We start from the raw sequence: 12,921 nt of genomic DNA, 5'->3' as shown, positions 1-12,921 counted from the left end.
CCTCCCCTCAAACATGAATCTAGAGAGCTGTTCGAAGATAAAATATATGTTAACACTCTTCCAGACACTTGTAAAATTTTTCACCTAATTATCACTCGAATGTAAGACTCATGTAATGAAGCACTAAAGCAAAGACTACTGAACACTATTGTTGGACAATCGGGAACATTTCTGATTCTATCCTGTCTACTTCCAATATCTTCTGGGCTCTGTGTTTCCTGATTTCTGCCTCCCTGCACCTGACTTGCCCAAATTGTTTCTTCCTTCCTAGTCAAGTCCTGAAATCTTCTGGGTCTGAACATTTACTGAGCCTCTTCAATTCAACTTTCTATTTTTTTCTTTTTTTGAGACAGGGTCTTGCTTTGTCTCCCAGGTTGGAGTGTAAGTGGCATGATCAGAGCTCACTGCAGCCTTGACATCTCAGGCTTAAGCAATCCTCCCACCTCATACCTCAGCCTGCCAAATAGGTGGGACCACAGGCATGCCCCGCCATGCCCCACTAATTTTAAATTCATCTTGGACTTACTGACCATTAAACCTTCTCCACTCTCACTTTCTGGTATTCCCCAAGAAATTTCAACCTAATCTTAGTTCTTGAGTTGTTGAGGCCCCACTGTCACCGTTTTTGTTACCACCCCTTCACTTTTACTTAACAGCAAACACTTGTTGAGTGCCTGTTGCAGGTGAGGCAATAGGTAAGGCATGGAAGCACACAGCTGAAGGAGCCTCACTCTTGAGATCTCCAGAAACTCCCAGGCTTGCTGTCTGCAATCAACCTGGAAACCATGATCACACAGGACAATACATGCTTCAGTGCAGGTGTGTGCAAAGCCCATGGGGGTAGTAGGCAACCTGCTTGGGATCTGAAGAAGGAAGAAGGATGTTTCAGGTGAAGGAACAGGGGCAGCCATTCCAGGAAAAGGGAGCAGGAGCAAGAAACAACACTGCATGTTCCGGAAATGACCGGCAATTTACTTTGCTAAAGGGCAAATTTCCAGAAAGCATAGCTAGGCTGGGCCTGAGCATCAGGAGTCTTGCACACTAAATTAAGTAATTTAGATTTTGTTCCATGTTTGTGGGGAAGCAGAGAAGACTTTTAAGCAGAGTGATAGGATTGAAGTTGGCAGCAGAGAGGTTGGACAGGCTACAGACAGGGAGATTAGTAAGGAATGATCACTGGGGACATGATGAGAGCCAGAATTCAAGAGGTGTAAGTGGGGAGGAGAGGCATCTAGTAGATAAAATTAACAGGACTTGGTGATGGCTTAGATTCTGGGATTGACAGTGATGGGTCAAATCCAAGGTGAGTACCGGGTTTCTAGTTGGGCCACTAGATGAAGGTGCTATCAACAGACATGAGGAATACAGGGAAGAATCAGGATGGAGTAGGGTGATGTGCTGCAGCCTGGAGAAGAGAATGGATGGTACAACTGGAGACCTTTTCTGCTGCTGCTGAATGATTGCTTGTGCTAGCAAACCTCTCAATTTCTGTGGTTTAGTTTATCTATTCCAAGCTATATACCCCACTCCAACGGTCTTATTTGGTACTGGCAGCTTGAGGACGAGGCTGGTTATCTGCAGATGCTCTCCTGTCTTTCTCTGCCCTCACGTGGCTGCTCTCCAGGGGCAAAGCTTCAATTCTGCCTCTACTCTCTCTGTTCCCCGTCCCCTTACTCCATACACTTTGCTGTCGCTGAACTGCTTAACAAGATGATAATAATTTGCATAATACAGAGTATGCTATCTCTGTATTTAAAGATCTTGCGTTTAATGTAGGCCTCCCCAGAGTATGCAGGAACATGAGGGGGTCCAGGTAAGGGAGCTTAAGCTTTAGGGTCTGATAATTTTTGATGTATATGAAAATAGTTTTTAAACTTTGAATTCTTTTCACCTATTACCTTGGGGGAAATGACATATACTTCACATAGGTTTGGTGTAAGATGAAACAAGTGTGAGCGCATACCACAATGACTTACACAATTTAGTAGCTCACTATAGTCCAAGTCATGATTGCTTTTTATTAGTTCTATAGTTCACTTTTTTGCAGAGGGCGATAATCAAAATATTTAACAACTCTTATCAGGGCACCTTCCAATGAGATAGCCTCTGCCTCTGGAGCTAGAGTTGAGTCCAGAGTCCCCCGTGCTGTGCCAGGATGAACCCTTATTGGTGGATTGAGAGGAGGTCTGGCGCTCTTTGGAAAGGGCCAAGGGAGTAGTGGGGGCCCTCGCAGGGCTTGGAGCAGTGCTGTTTTGGTTTGTAGAGGCTGAACACCAGTGCTGCCCATTGTGACCAGATCTCCAAAGGTCAACACAGAGTGATAGAGACTTGGTCCCAACCTTCATTGCCATTCGCTTCTGAATATGAAATCCCTTCTCTAGAGGCATGCTTATAAGGGGCTCAAACAAATTTTAAATAATAGGACCACTCAGTATCTTCATCTTACCCCATATTCCTTGGATTTTTCCAGTCCAGTGACCTCTGGAGAGCCAAGTCCCCTTGAGCTCCCCAGGATTCCTCCCTAACATTTTCAGCATCTCCTTCCTAAAATGTAACATTCTGTGAGTTAATGACAAACTTAAGGATTGCTACCTTGAAAGTCGACTGCCCAGTGCCTTACCTTTGCCGCTTTGGCGTTCCTAATGGTAATGAGTTGCTGCGCAATGACGGACAGAACTTCTATGTCAATTCGATTAAATTCATCAAAGCAGCACCAGGCCCCTGATTGTGCCAAGCCACTGAAGAAGCGCCCCATCATCTGAAATCAAAATGAAGTAGTTCAACTTTGTATTGCGTAGTTCAACTCCTTCAAAAATTAAATTTTGAGCTGAAATATTAAAGAAAAAAAGAGATGGTATCTGCAAATTAGCAATAGTTTTATTTGAATACTGGTCTACGTCAGAAGTAAACACTTTTCTACAAGAGGAGATATCTTTTTGAGTCTCTCTAAGTGATTTGAATCTGTTTTATTTTTAAACAAAATGACAATGTGACCAATTTTCCTTCTTGTTTATAACCTCCACTCACCTCTGCAAATACTTGACAGATTCTCAAATAATCTAACATATGGAACATACAAACTTAAGGACTTTAAAAAAACTTGAAAAATTTTACTAATGGAAGCTTTCATTGTCTTTAGAAGGTATTCTACATGGTAGACACACACAAGGACTACTGAGCAGAAGGCACACCTGTGCAGATTATGGCAGTGATTCTTAATTTCTTCTACAGCAGATTCCTAATGGTGGAGGAAAATAAGAATGTGCCATCTAAAGTGTAGGACTTTAAAAAAACTTGAAAAATTTTACTAATGGAAGCTTTCATTGTCTTTAGAAGGTATTCTACATGGTAGACACACACAAGGACTACTGAGCAGAAGGCATACCTGTGCAGATTATGGCAGCGATTCTTAATTTCTTCTACAGCAGATTCCTAATGGTGGAGGAAAATAAGAATGTGCCATCTAAAGTGTGACATTTCTTTTGGGCACTTGAGATATTGGTTAAGCATGTGTATAAATCTTGTGTTATACCGTATCTATCTCTTTAGTAGTAGAACTAATGGTTTTAAAATTTCAAGGTGGTCAACTGAACACATACTACTTCTTCCCCTTCCTCTGATTTCCACAAATCACAGAAAGACTGATAGATCTGTGTGCATCTCTCTCTCCTTTTCTGTGTCCACACTTATACCTGTACCTGCTTGATAAAAACATAATGGAAAGGGAAACCAGCAGGAAGAAAGTTTTGAAAAAAAAAGCTGGAATATGGAAAGTATAGGGAAACAGATTGTCCAACTGAGAAGGGAGAACTGCAGCCCCAAAACAGAGGGAGGGGAGTAATGCCCTTCATGAGGCCTCCAAGAAACTCCAAACCCAATATCAATACACGCAAGTTGGAGTACATGCAACATGAATACATACATGTAGAAAAGCAGACACAGGCTCTACAGAAATATTTGGAAATTAGGCAAAGATCCACACTTGGAATGATTGGGTCTATGGGTCCTTCCTCTCTCTGTTCTTCCTTCCTCTCACCCCAAGCAGAGTAAACAGGGCTCTTGCGATTTTAGTGCTGACATCCCCACCAGGCTAAAACGAAGGACTGTCTCATAAACAAAGGGGGAGATCTGCCTTGGGGAGATATTAATATTAGGAGATACTGGGAGATGACATTATGCTTGGGAGATAAGGAAAGCAGAGACAAGGAGAGAAAGACGGTTCCAGACTTCCACTTCAGTCACTGAGATTCAAAAATAATAAAAGAAAGTGAAACCCACTGAAATGTACTACATTAGAAGGAAAATCCTTATTATTTGGCATTCGATGTGGGCTTTCTCACTTACTGGCTGCTTGATGTGCGTACATTCTATGGAGAAGCCTGCTGGCTACACATTCTATACTCCCACAGAGCTCTTGGTAGCTCTTTCATTCAAGGAAGGGGCATTTGGGGGAAACAAGCTGTTTACACTAATTAAATTAGTCCTTCATCTATCCTTATGAACCAATAGGTGAAGATTCAAGAAAGAGAAGGAATGAGAAGAGTAAACTAATGAGCAACTTTGGAGAAAGTGGAGATAATTTAGGGAGCAGAAAGTAATTTTACAAAATTGAAATAGAATCCTCAGAGAGATTTGGGAGGGAAACACATTCCTAAAATAAAACAAGATACTCTAAAAAAAGAAATTAGTCAGAAATAAGAAACAGTCCCTGGAAATTAGTAATAATATAGGCAAGGTAAGAGAAGTTGAATGAACTCATGGAATGATAGTACTAAATGATACTCATGGACAGTACTAAAGACCAAGTTGGTGTTCTGTACAACAAAGCTGCGGAATGCTTCCATATTGTAGGGGAATGGTCTTCATACTTAGGATACACGTAAGTCCTGGCATACGTGGAGACTTTCCAAGGGATACTTATGAACAGACAGTTTTAAAGGAAGTAACAAAGAAAATTCCAGATCTTGATCTGTGACACAGACTCTTTGCTAATATTTTTCTCTTTAAGAACATGTCTGTGGTCATGGTGGTTCTTCATTTCCATTTGCTCTTCAAAAATGACCCTCTCTCTCTGCCACTCCTACCCCTGCAGTTTTTGCCTGGCTGAGGAGGAGAGTGGGGGGTTTGAAATCCAGCCCTGACATGGCTGCTGACTTGGTGAACGTGTGCCACAGGTGTAGAGGCTCAGCAGATGATACTAGCAGGCTTGCTCTTATCCAAACCAGATCTTACGATGGTGCATTGCCCCAGGATGCAAAAACCTCCAGGGTGCCAAACAAAGGAGCAGTTCCAAATATTGATCATGAATGCAGGAATGCTTGAAATAACTGGCTGGTTAACAAATACTTTTTCGAGTCAGGTGATCTCCAATTCTTCATTTTCAACAAAAGTGGAGGACAGGGTCAATGCCTACAGGCCAAAGATAACCAGAAACACACCTGTAGTCAGACACAATTGGGTTTACCACTCGTTGCAACAAGGGAGACCACACTCTGTGGGAAACCAAGGTTTCTCTCAGTTAAAGGGTATCAGGAGGACTTGTCACAGGATTTGGGCTTGTGTTAGAAAATTCTGGGGAAGGGTCAGTGAAGAAGGGTTTTGCTCTATTAGTTTTTAAGAGCTACTATAACAAATTGCCATAAACTGAATGGCTTAAAGCAGCAGAAATTTATTCTCTCACAGTTCTAGAGGCTAGAAGTCTGAAATAAAGGTATCAACAAAGCCATGCTCATTCTGAAGGTTCTGGGGGGTAGGATTCTTCCTTGCCTCTTGGTAGCTTCTAGTGGTTGCCGGCAACCTTTGGGATTCCTTGGCTTCTTGTACTGCATCACTCTGATCTCTACCTCCTGTGTATCTTCACTTGGCTGCCTTCTGTCTGTCTGTCTGTACTCACATTTTTCTCTTCTTACAAAGGCACTAGTTAGTTATTTGATTAGGGCCCGTAGAATTCCAGTATGGCCTCATTTTAAACATCTGAGTCTTTACAAATGTAAAGACTCAAATTAGGTAACATTCAGATACTAGGCATGAGGACTTGAACATATTTTGAGGGGACACAATTCAATCCACAATATTGTGGATTAGGTGCTGGTAGGAAGCAGGGGCAAATTTATGATGGATATCATAATCATATTATACAGGAGGCTGATGGATAGCTGGCTGAGGCTGTCATTGGTAAAGGTGAAGCAGTTACACAGCTTAGCCTGGAGAGGGAGATATTAGACTATTTTTTGTGGTTTGGACAACATTCTTGTGTGTTCTCAGACACGATTATAGCATCTCATTCCATAATGGATGCATCGTGACCTGGTCTGTAGTGGGTGGCCTGTGAAATTGTTTGTGTTCAACCGGAGAAGCAAATAGTCTGAGTCAGGTTGGCTCTCAGCTGATAGCAGTCAGGGGTTATTTTGTTTTGTTTTGTTTTTCAGAGATGAATTGTGTAGCAATTAATTGACCATTAGAAATATGTTTTGGTGTTATTTCTATCATTTTATTTTGTGATGATTTCTATTTAAAAAAACCTTTATTTTGAAAAATTTCAAACATACACAAGAGGTGAAAGAAGGTATATGTTACCCAGCTTAACAATTACCAACATTCTGCTATTTTCAAAATACTCTCCAACATTTTTATTGTTATTTTAAAGCAAACCCTAGACATCATATTATTTCACAATAAACTCTGTAACACATAAAAAACCCCCAAATTACCCATATCAATACTGCTAACCTATTCAAAGAAAAACCCAATAATTATTTAATATCTTGTTAACTTTTCCTCAATCATACTGATATTGTCCTTTTACAATTGGTTTGTTCCAATAAAGATACAAGCAAGGTACAAACATTGCATTTGGGTACTGTGTCTCTTAAATCTCTTTAAATTTATAGCAGTTCCCTGAATCCTCTTTTATGCAATTTATTTTTGAAGGTCTGTAAGTTATTTTCCCTATAGAATTCCCTTGATTCCATATTTAGCTGATTGTATTCTTGTGGTGTTAACACATTCCTTTATCTCATACACCTGTACTTCTTGAAAACCAGTATTTAAATCTAGAGACTCCATTAGATTCATTAGGTTGAAGTTAAATTTTTTTGAACAGGAATAATTCATAGCTTATATAACAGGAGATACGTATTTTTTGATTGTCAAAGTTGTGATTGATCAGTGGATTACTATCCCGATTCGTCCATTATAAAATTTCCAATTAGTCTTTAGTGGTTTTAGTAATGATGGTATACCATTTCATACTCCTCAGACTGACAGCAGTTATGGAACCTGACAGCATGGGCACGGATGTGGAGCATAGGCAGCTCTTACACACTTGCAGGGGGAGTATAAATTACCACAATCACAGAAGAAGCATTTGTCCTTATTGAGTCAATATGATACGTATATGTACCTTGAGACCAACTCCTATATTCCAAGCCAGATAAACCACGCACCCATTCACCTGGAGGCCTGTGAAATAATGCTTATTGCAGCATTGCTTACAGGAGCAAAAACTATATTAGAAACAACCCAAATACTTACCAGAAGAACAAAACCATAAAAACAGAGCAGTGAAAATGAATTTAAAAAAATAGAGCTATAGTATTAGCCTAGATGAATCTCATAGACAAAGTGCTCAGTGGAAAAACCAAAATGTAGAATGTAGCACACAAAATGGTGCTATGTTTTAAATTTAGGACTACACACATACATATGCACACATGTGAATGATAACCCCCAAATTTAGAATAGAAGTTATCTCTGGCGAAGAGAGACAGAGGATTTCAAGTGTGCTGGTAACATTTTATCTCTTAGCTGGGAGGTGGCTAAGCAGATATTCATTATTTTATTCTTTATATCTTTTTATGTTTCTAAATTTGCATATAATATGTACTTTTTTAAAAAAAGGGAGAGAACATTTGACTTGAATCAAAAGACATGTTCAAATTCTTTCTCTGCCATTTTCTAGTGGTGACTGCTGGCGAGTTACTTCACTGTCCAAATCTCACTTCCATCTGTGCAATGATGACAACACCTATCAAAGAGGACTGTTGGGAAGGTAAATCAGATAATATGCCTTCTCCTGAGTCTAAACACAAAGTCTCAGCCCAGTGCTTGAGTGTTTCGTTTGCTTTTTGTAGAAAGGAAGAGTTTCAAAGGTTGGACTTTAGGGCGAGAGAGTTCCTGCAGGAGCAGGAACTAGGTCTTAGGAAAGGCAGCACATCTGACCAGGGATCTGCAGGGTAACCTCCTCCTGCCCAAATCTCTCCTCTCTCTTACGAAGTTGTCAGGAACCGGAAAAAGCAGGTAGAGAAAACAGGAAAAGGGGACTGGTCAGAGCCCTGGGGGAACATCCACACATGAAGGGGCATTTAAGGCAGAAAAGAATAGCCCTTAGAGACAATCTCGTTTTGCTTAGAAATCTTATGTTGCAGAAACCCTTAGAGGATACCATTCCTCTTTCTCTGGAAACTGCATACCACATCTAGCTCTCAACAGCCATCCATGCCTGTATGAGTCAGACTATACCCTCTTCTTCTGGCTATTGTTTACGAATCTAGGGGTGACCACTTGAACCCACTTTGCCAATTAGAATCCCACTTTCAAAATTTGAAATATGACCCTGCTGTTTTCTTTGCAAGGCTCTAGAGAGAAGGCTCTAAAGTTCCCAATGCCAAGGAGTTGGCTGCCCTAGTTCCTACTCAGCCTGAGTCATGCTCAACTCTTCTCTGGATTCCGTGAAATATCCCACTATCTCAGTAATCTTTCAATAAGTTTATTTATTTTTATTGTTGCTTAAAACATAAAATAAGTGTGTTTATGTGTTTAGCAATCTAAACAAATACAAGAAAATAGCAACAAGCAAGAGAAAATATGAGAGTATTTAAGAGAAGTGGAGAACAGAAGTAGGAGGCCCAGAGCAGAGAACAGAGACAAAATGATAAGCAAAGAAGCAATAAAATAAGGTCTCACTAGGCTGACAAGACATATTTTTCCCGTTAAAGAGCTTCCCAAAATGACAACCAAATGAATAAAGAAAATTATCTTATGTAGACACATCCTGGTAGATTTTCACAATACCGAGGATCAAGAGAAAATCCTATAAGCTGCCAGCGATAGAGAGGAAGCAAAATATTACTAAACCTCCAAAATTTATTAAGCCATGATCAGTTTTATCATTAGCAAAATGCATACTGGAAGACAATGAAGTGAGGCCTTCAAAGTCAGGTGAGAAAATCATTTTAAACCTATAATTCCACCCTCTACAAATTATCAATCAAGTATGATGACTCAGTAAAGACAGAATATTTATAAACTTGAATGGGAAAAAATTGCTCAAGGAAGTATTCCAACAAAATTAAAATGAAATATAAGAAAGATGCAAAACTGAAATACAAAGAACAGTGGCAGCTGAATCTACTCTAGAACAGTGGTTCTTAAATCTGAGTGTGCAACAGAATCACCTGGAAGTTTGTTTCAACAAAGCCTCTCGTTGCTGCGCTCCAGCTCCAAAGTTTCTGATTAAGTAGGTCTGACGTGGGGCTTTATAATTTGCATTTCCAACAAGTTGTCAGGTGACGCTAATGCTGTTGGTTCAGGGTTCATGCTCTCAGAACCACGGTCTAGGGCTTAGCTTCTCAAAGTGGACCAGTATCGATGTGCACCACCTTGGTGGATGTCAGAAATGCACAATTTCAGGCCCCACCCCAGACCTGCAGATCAGAATATGTAGTTTAATAAATATCTCCGGGTGATTCACAGCACACAGAAGTTAGAAAAATAATGGTTCTGGCCGGGCGCAGTGGCTCACACCTGTAATTCCAGCACCTTGGGAGGCCGATGTGGGCAGATCACGAGGTCAGGAGCTGGCCAAGATGGTGAAACTCCATCTCTACTAAAAATACAAACGTTAGCCGGGCGTGGTGGTAGGCGCCTGTAATCCCAGCTATTCAGGAGGCTGAGGCAGGGAACTGCTCGAACCCAGGAAGCGGAGGTTGCAGTGAGCCGAGATTGTGCCACTGCATCCCGGGCAACAGAGCGAGACTCCGTCTCAAAATAAAAAATAAAAAGTAAAAAATAAAAAATGAGAAAAATATTGGTTCTAGAAGAAGTAAACAAAGTGGAAAGAAAACATGATCCACTAACCCTGAAGCTTAGGACATTTACTTTGAATGGCAGGGGTTTGTGATGTATGTATTGATCTTTCTCTATGGGGCCAATTATTCTATTAAATTCCACTGTGAACAGTCTTTGATATTATAAGTGCTGTATAAGGGATTTACATTTTTATGTTCAGCCCCCAGACAAACCAATGAAGATATAATTTAGTTATAGAATAAAATACAAATTTTATAAAATTTGACATGGTAAAAGTGAGGTTGAAACAGAAAGTCCAACTTCATTAGACACACAAAGTTGTGTCTAATAAAATCCTCATCTATTTAATGTGTTGGCAGATAGTGTCCAAAGTGGGTACATAAAAATATAGAAACAAATGTATGCTTTTACAGTTTAAATAGCAACCACCAGAAGAAATAAAGCCAAACAAGGATTGCTGCAAATCCATGAGCTTTTTTTTAGGGGATCTGTGAGGCCAAAGTGTTTTCATAATAATACCAAGGTGTTATTTTTTCACTCTCTTTTCACTCTCACTCTCTCATGAGAGTACAGAGTATGCAAAGATGTGGATATGATTTCAGTTTTTACATAGCAAATAACCTTTAAGAAACTAACATTTGTCAAGTTTTGGTGTAGTTCAAAGAAGAGTATAAACAATTAACTGAAAAAGTTCTTTAAAACATTCGTCTTTTCAGAGTCTATATCTATGTGAGGTTAGATTTTCTTCACATGTTCAACCAAAAAAACATATCTCAACAAACTGAATGTAGAAGCAAATCGGAGAATCTGGCTGGCTTCTATTATGCCAAATATTAGCATAATAGGAAAATTTTGAAAACATTAGAGATTTTCAAAAATATAAAAGTGGGACAATTTTTTTTGTTTGGAAGTTTTCTCATTAATTTTTAAGAGTGTAAAGGGGTCCCATGACCAAAAAGTTTGAGAACCACTGTATTGAAAAACCTTACCAGGAATTCTCACCTCGCACATATTTCATGTTCAATACACTATTCTCTGAATTGCCAATTTCCTACTGTAAGCTTAGTCCTTGTTCTTCGTTTTCCCTGCTATTCTATCTTGTACCTCATCTCATTTCTTTCTTCTTACTGACATGTACAGATTTTTTATTTTTTCACCATTTGATAAATCATCCCCTGGCCTTGATTCTTATCCAGACTACCCAGACCACCACGTGTTGACTTCTCCCTTGCTCTATTTATTCCACTTTAGCCATTATTTGCCCCATTTCTTTTCTCTTGCTTGTCATCACTCTATTCTCGCCTTATTTTGTTATGTCATGTTGCAAAAAGAGAAAGACACATAAAACACTTAAATGTTAATATTCAGATGCAAGAACTGTACCTTGTAGTCCAAACCATCCGAACAGTTAAAGACCACACACTGGATGGCAAGAGCTTTTGCCAGATCTTTGATAGTCTCTGTTTTCCCAGTGCCAGCAGGACCGGCTGGTGCACCCCCAAGGTCAAGCTGCAAAGCTCCCATGAGGCAAAGATAGCAGCGATCCTGAAGAAAGTAACAAATTATCAGTATGAAGGGAACCAACTCTGGCCACAAATTAAGTCATTTCCTTTCTATGGGGGAAGGATTATTATTTTCTATGAAAAATAGAGCAACTGAAATACACCAAAAGATCCATGCACATAATTAAATAATGCAAATCTTTGCTTTACAAAGATGTATTCATAATAAATTCTTTCAAGAGTTAATGTCATATGAAACTTTTCAAGACTTTTGATTGAAAAGCACTCTCATGTCAATATTAACCTAAGTGATCAATAACTTACTGTGAGTGGAGTAATAACCAATCTTGGGCATGCACCCAAATATTCATAGCCGTAAGTGTACCGAGAGAGCGCCATTCTAGCCACACAATTATCCAGGTCTATATCCCAGTAATAGCGCAGTTGTCTCTGCCAGTCAAAAGACTCAACTGTCTCCACCTATATGTGATACACATATTAGATACAGTCATTTCAGAAAGCAGTATATAATTTTAGTTAAATGAAACAGTTACCTTGGATTGAACAAGTTCAGTGACTATATCTCTTGCATGCACATCAATGGTAATCAATGCAGTTAGGATGTTTCTGTGTAATTTAGGAAGACTGCCTCCAACTATTGCAGCCAGGGCATTTAATCTCTACAAATAAAAAAAATTGTCATGGTGAATTTTCCAAGATCAGCTTACATATATACATTATCTCTTTCACCATTCAATTTGGAGAGACATTGCTAAAAACCAGCTAATTTTAAGAATCTATAATTTTGTGACCAAACAGGACAGTACTTTTATTTAATTCCCATGAGACTTCTGTGAACTATATACTGTCTTTACCCCTATTGTACATTTGAGGAAACTGAAGGTCAGAGAGCATAAGTAACTTGATGGCAGTCACACAGTTACGAAGTAGCAAAATGAGACCTGAGTAGACATTTGCCTCCAGAAAAGCCCAGGTTCTTAACCACTATGTGATGATTTTCTAGAGGAGACTGTCCTCCCTAAAAATTAAATGTGGTTAAAGGTGATACTCTTCAGTTTTAGGGGCGGTTTTCCCATTAATAATCAGAAAGTCTGAGCATTTTAACCTAGCCAATGTCTAGTTAAATGAAAAAATTTTCAGAAAGAGTTAGCTAAATTTTTACTTGATTTTTACCTAAATAATTAAATCTTTTTCAAAGAAGAGCAGCGCCTCTGAGGACCTTGCATCATTGTGCTGAAATGTCACTTGGGCCAACCCCGATGAGGGACCATCTCTACGTAGAGGCAAAGGAACTTTCTTTAGGGAGTCA

The 12,921-nt window shown here is 39.5% G+C and overlaps 1 protein-coding gene across 1 annotated transcript in view; it reads right to left on the bottom strand.

The window, feature by feature from the left end:
- DNAH6 (dynein, axonemal, heavy chain 6) overlaps nucleotides 1-12,921 on the bottom strand; it is a 337,022-nt gene that overhangs the window by 197,183 nt on the left and 126,918 nt on the right. Inside the window, exons 27-31 of the mRNA XM_011925684.1 lie at nucleotides 12,146-12,271; nucleotides 11,916-12,071; nucleotides 11,473-11,634; nucleotides 2,621-2,758; nucleotides 1-27 (exon numbers count right to left, since the gene is read on the bottom strand). Coding sequence (XP_011781074.1) covers nucleotides 1-27; nucleotides 2,621-2,758; nucleotides 11,473-11,634; nucleotides 11,916-12,071; nucleotides 12,146-12,271 — 609 coding nt within the window. The remainder of the gene's footprint in view (nucleotides 28-2,620; nucleotides 2,759-11,472; nucleotides 11,635-11,915; nucleotides 12,072-12,145; nucleotides 12,272-12,921) is intronic.

The sequence above is a fragment of the Colobus angolensis genome, unplaced genomic scaffold, assembly GCF_000951035.1.
Source record: "Colobus angolensis palliatus isolate OR3802 unplaced genomic scaffold, Cang.pa_1.0 Scaffold118, whole genome shotgun sequence".
Taxonomy (NCBI): Eukaryota; Metazoa; Chordata; class Mammalia; order Primates; family Cercopithecidae; genus Colobus; species Colobus angolensis.
This window is presented reverse-complemented; position numbering and strand designations above follow the sequence as displayed.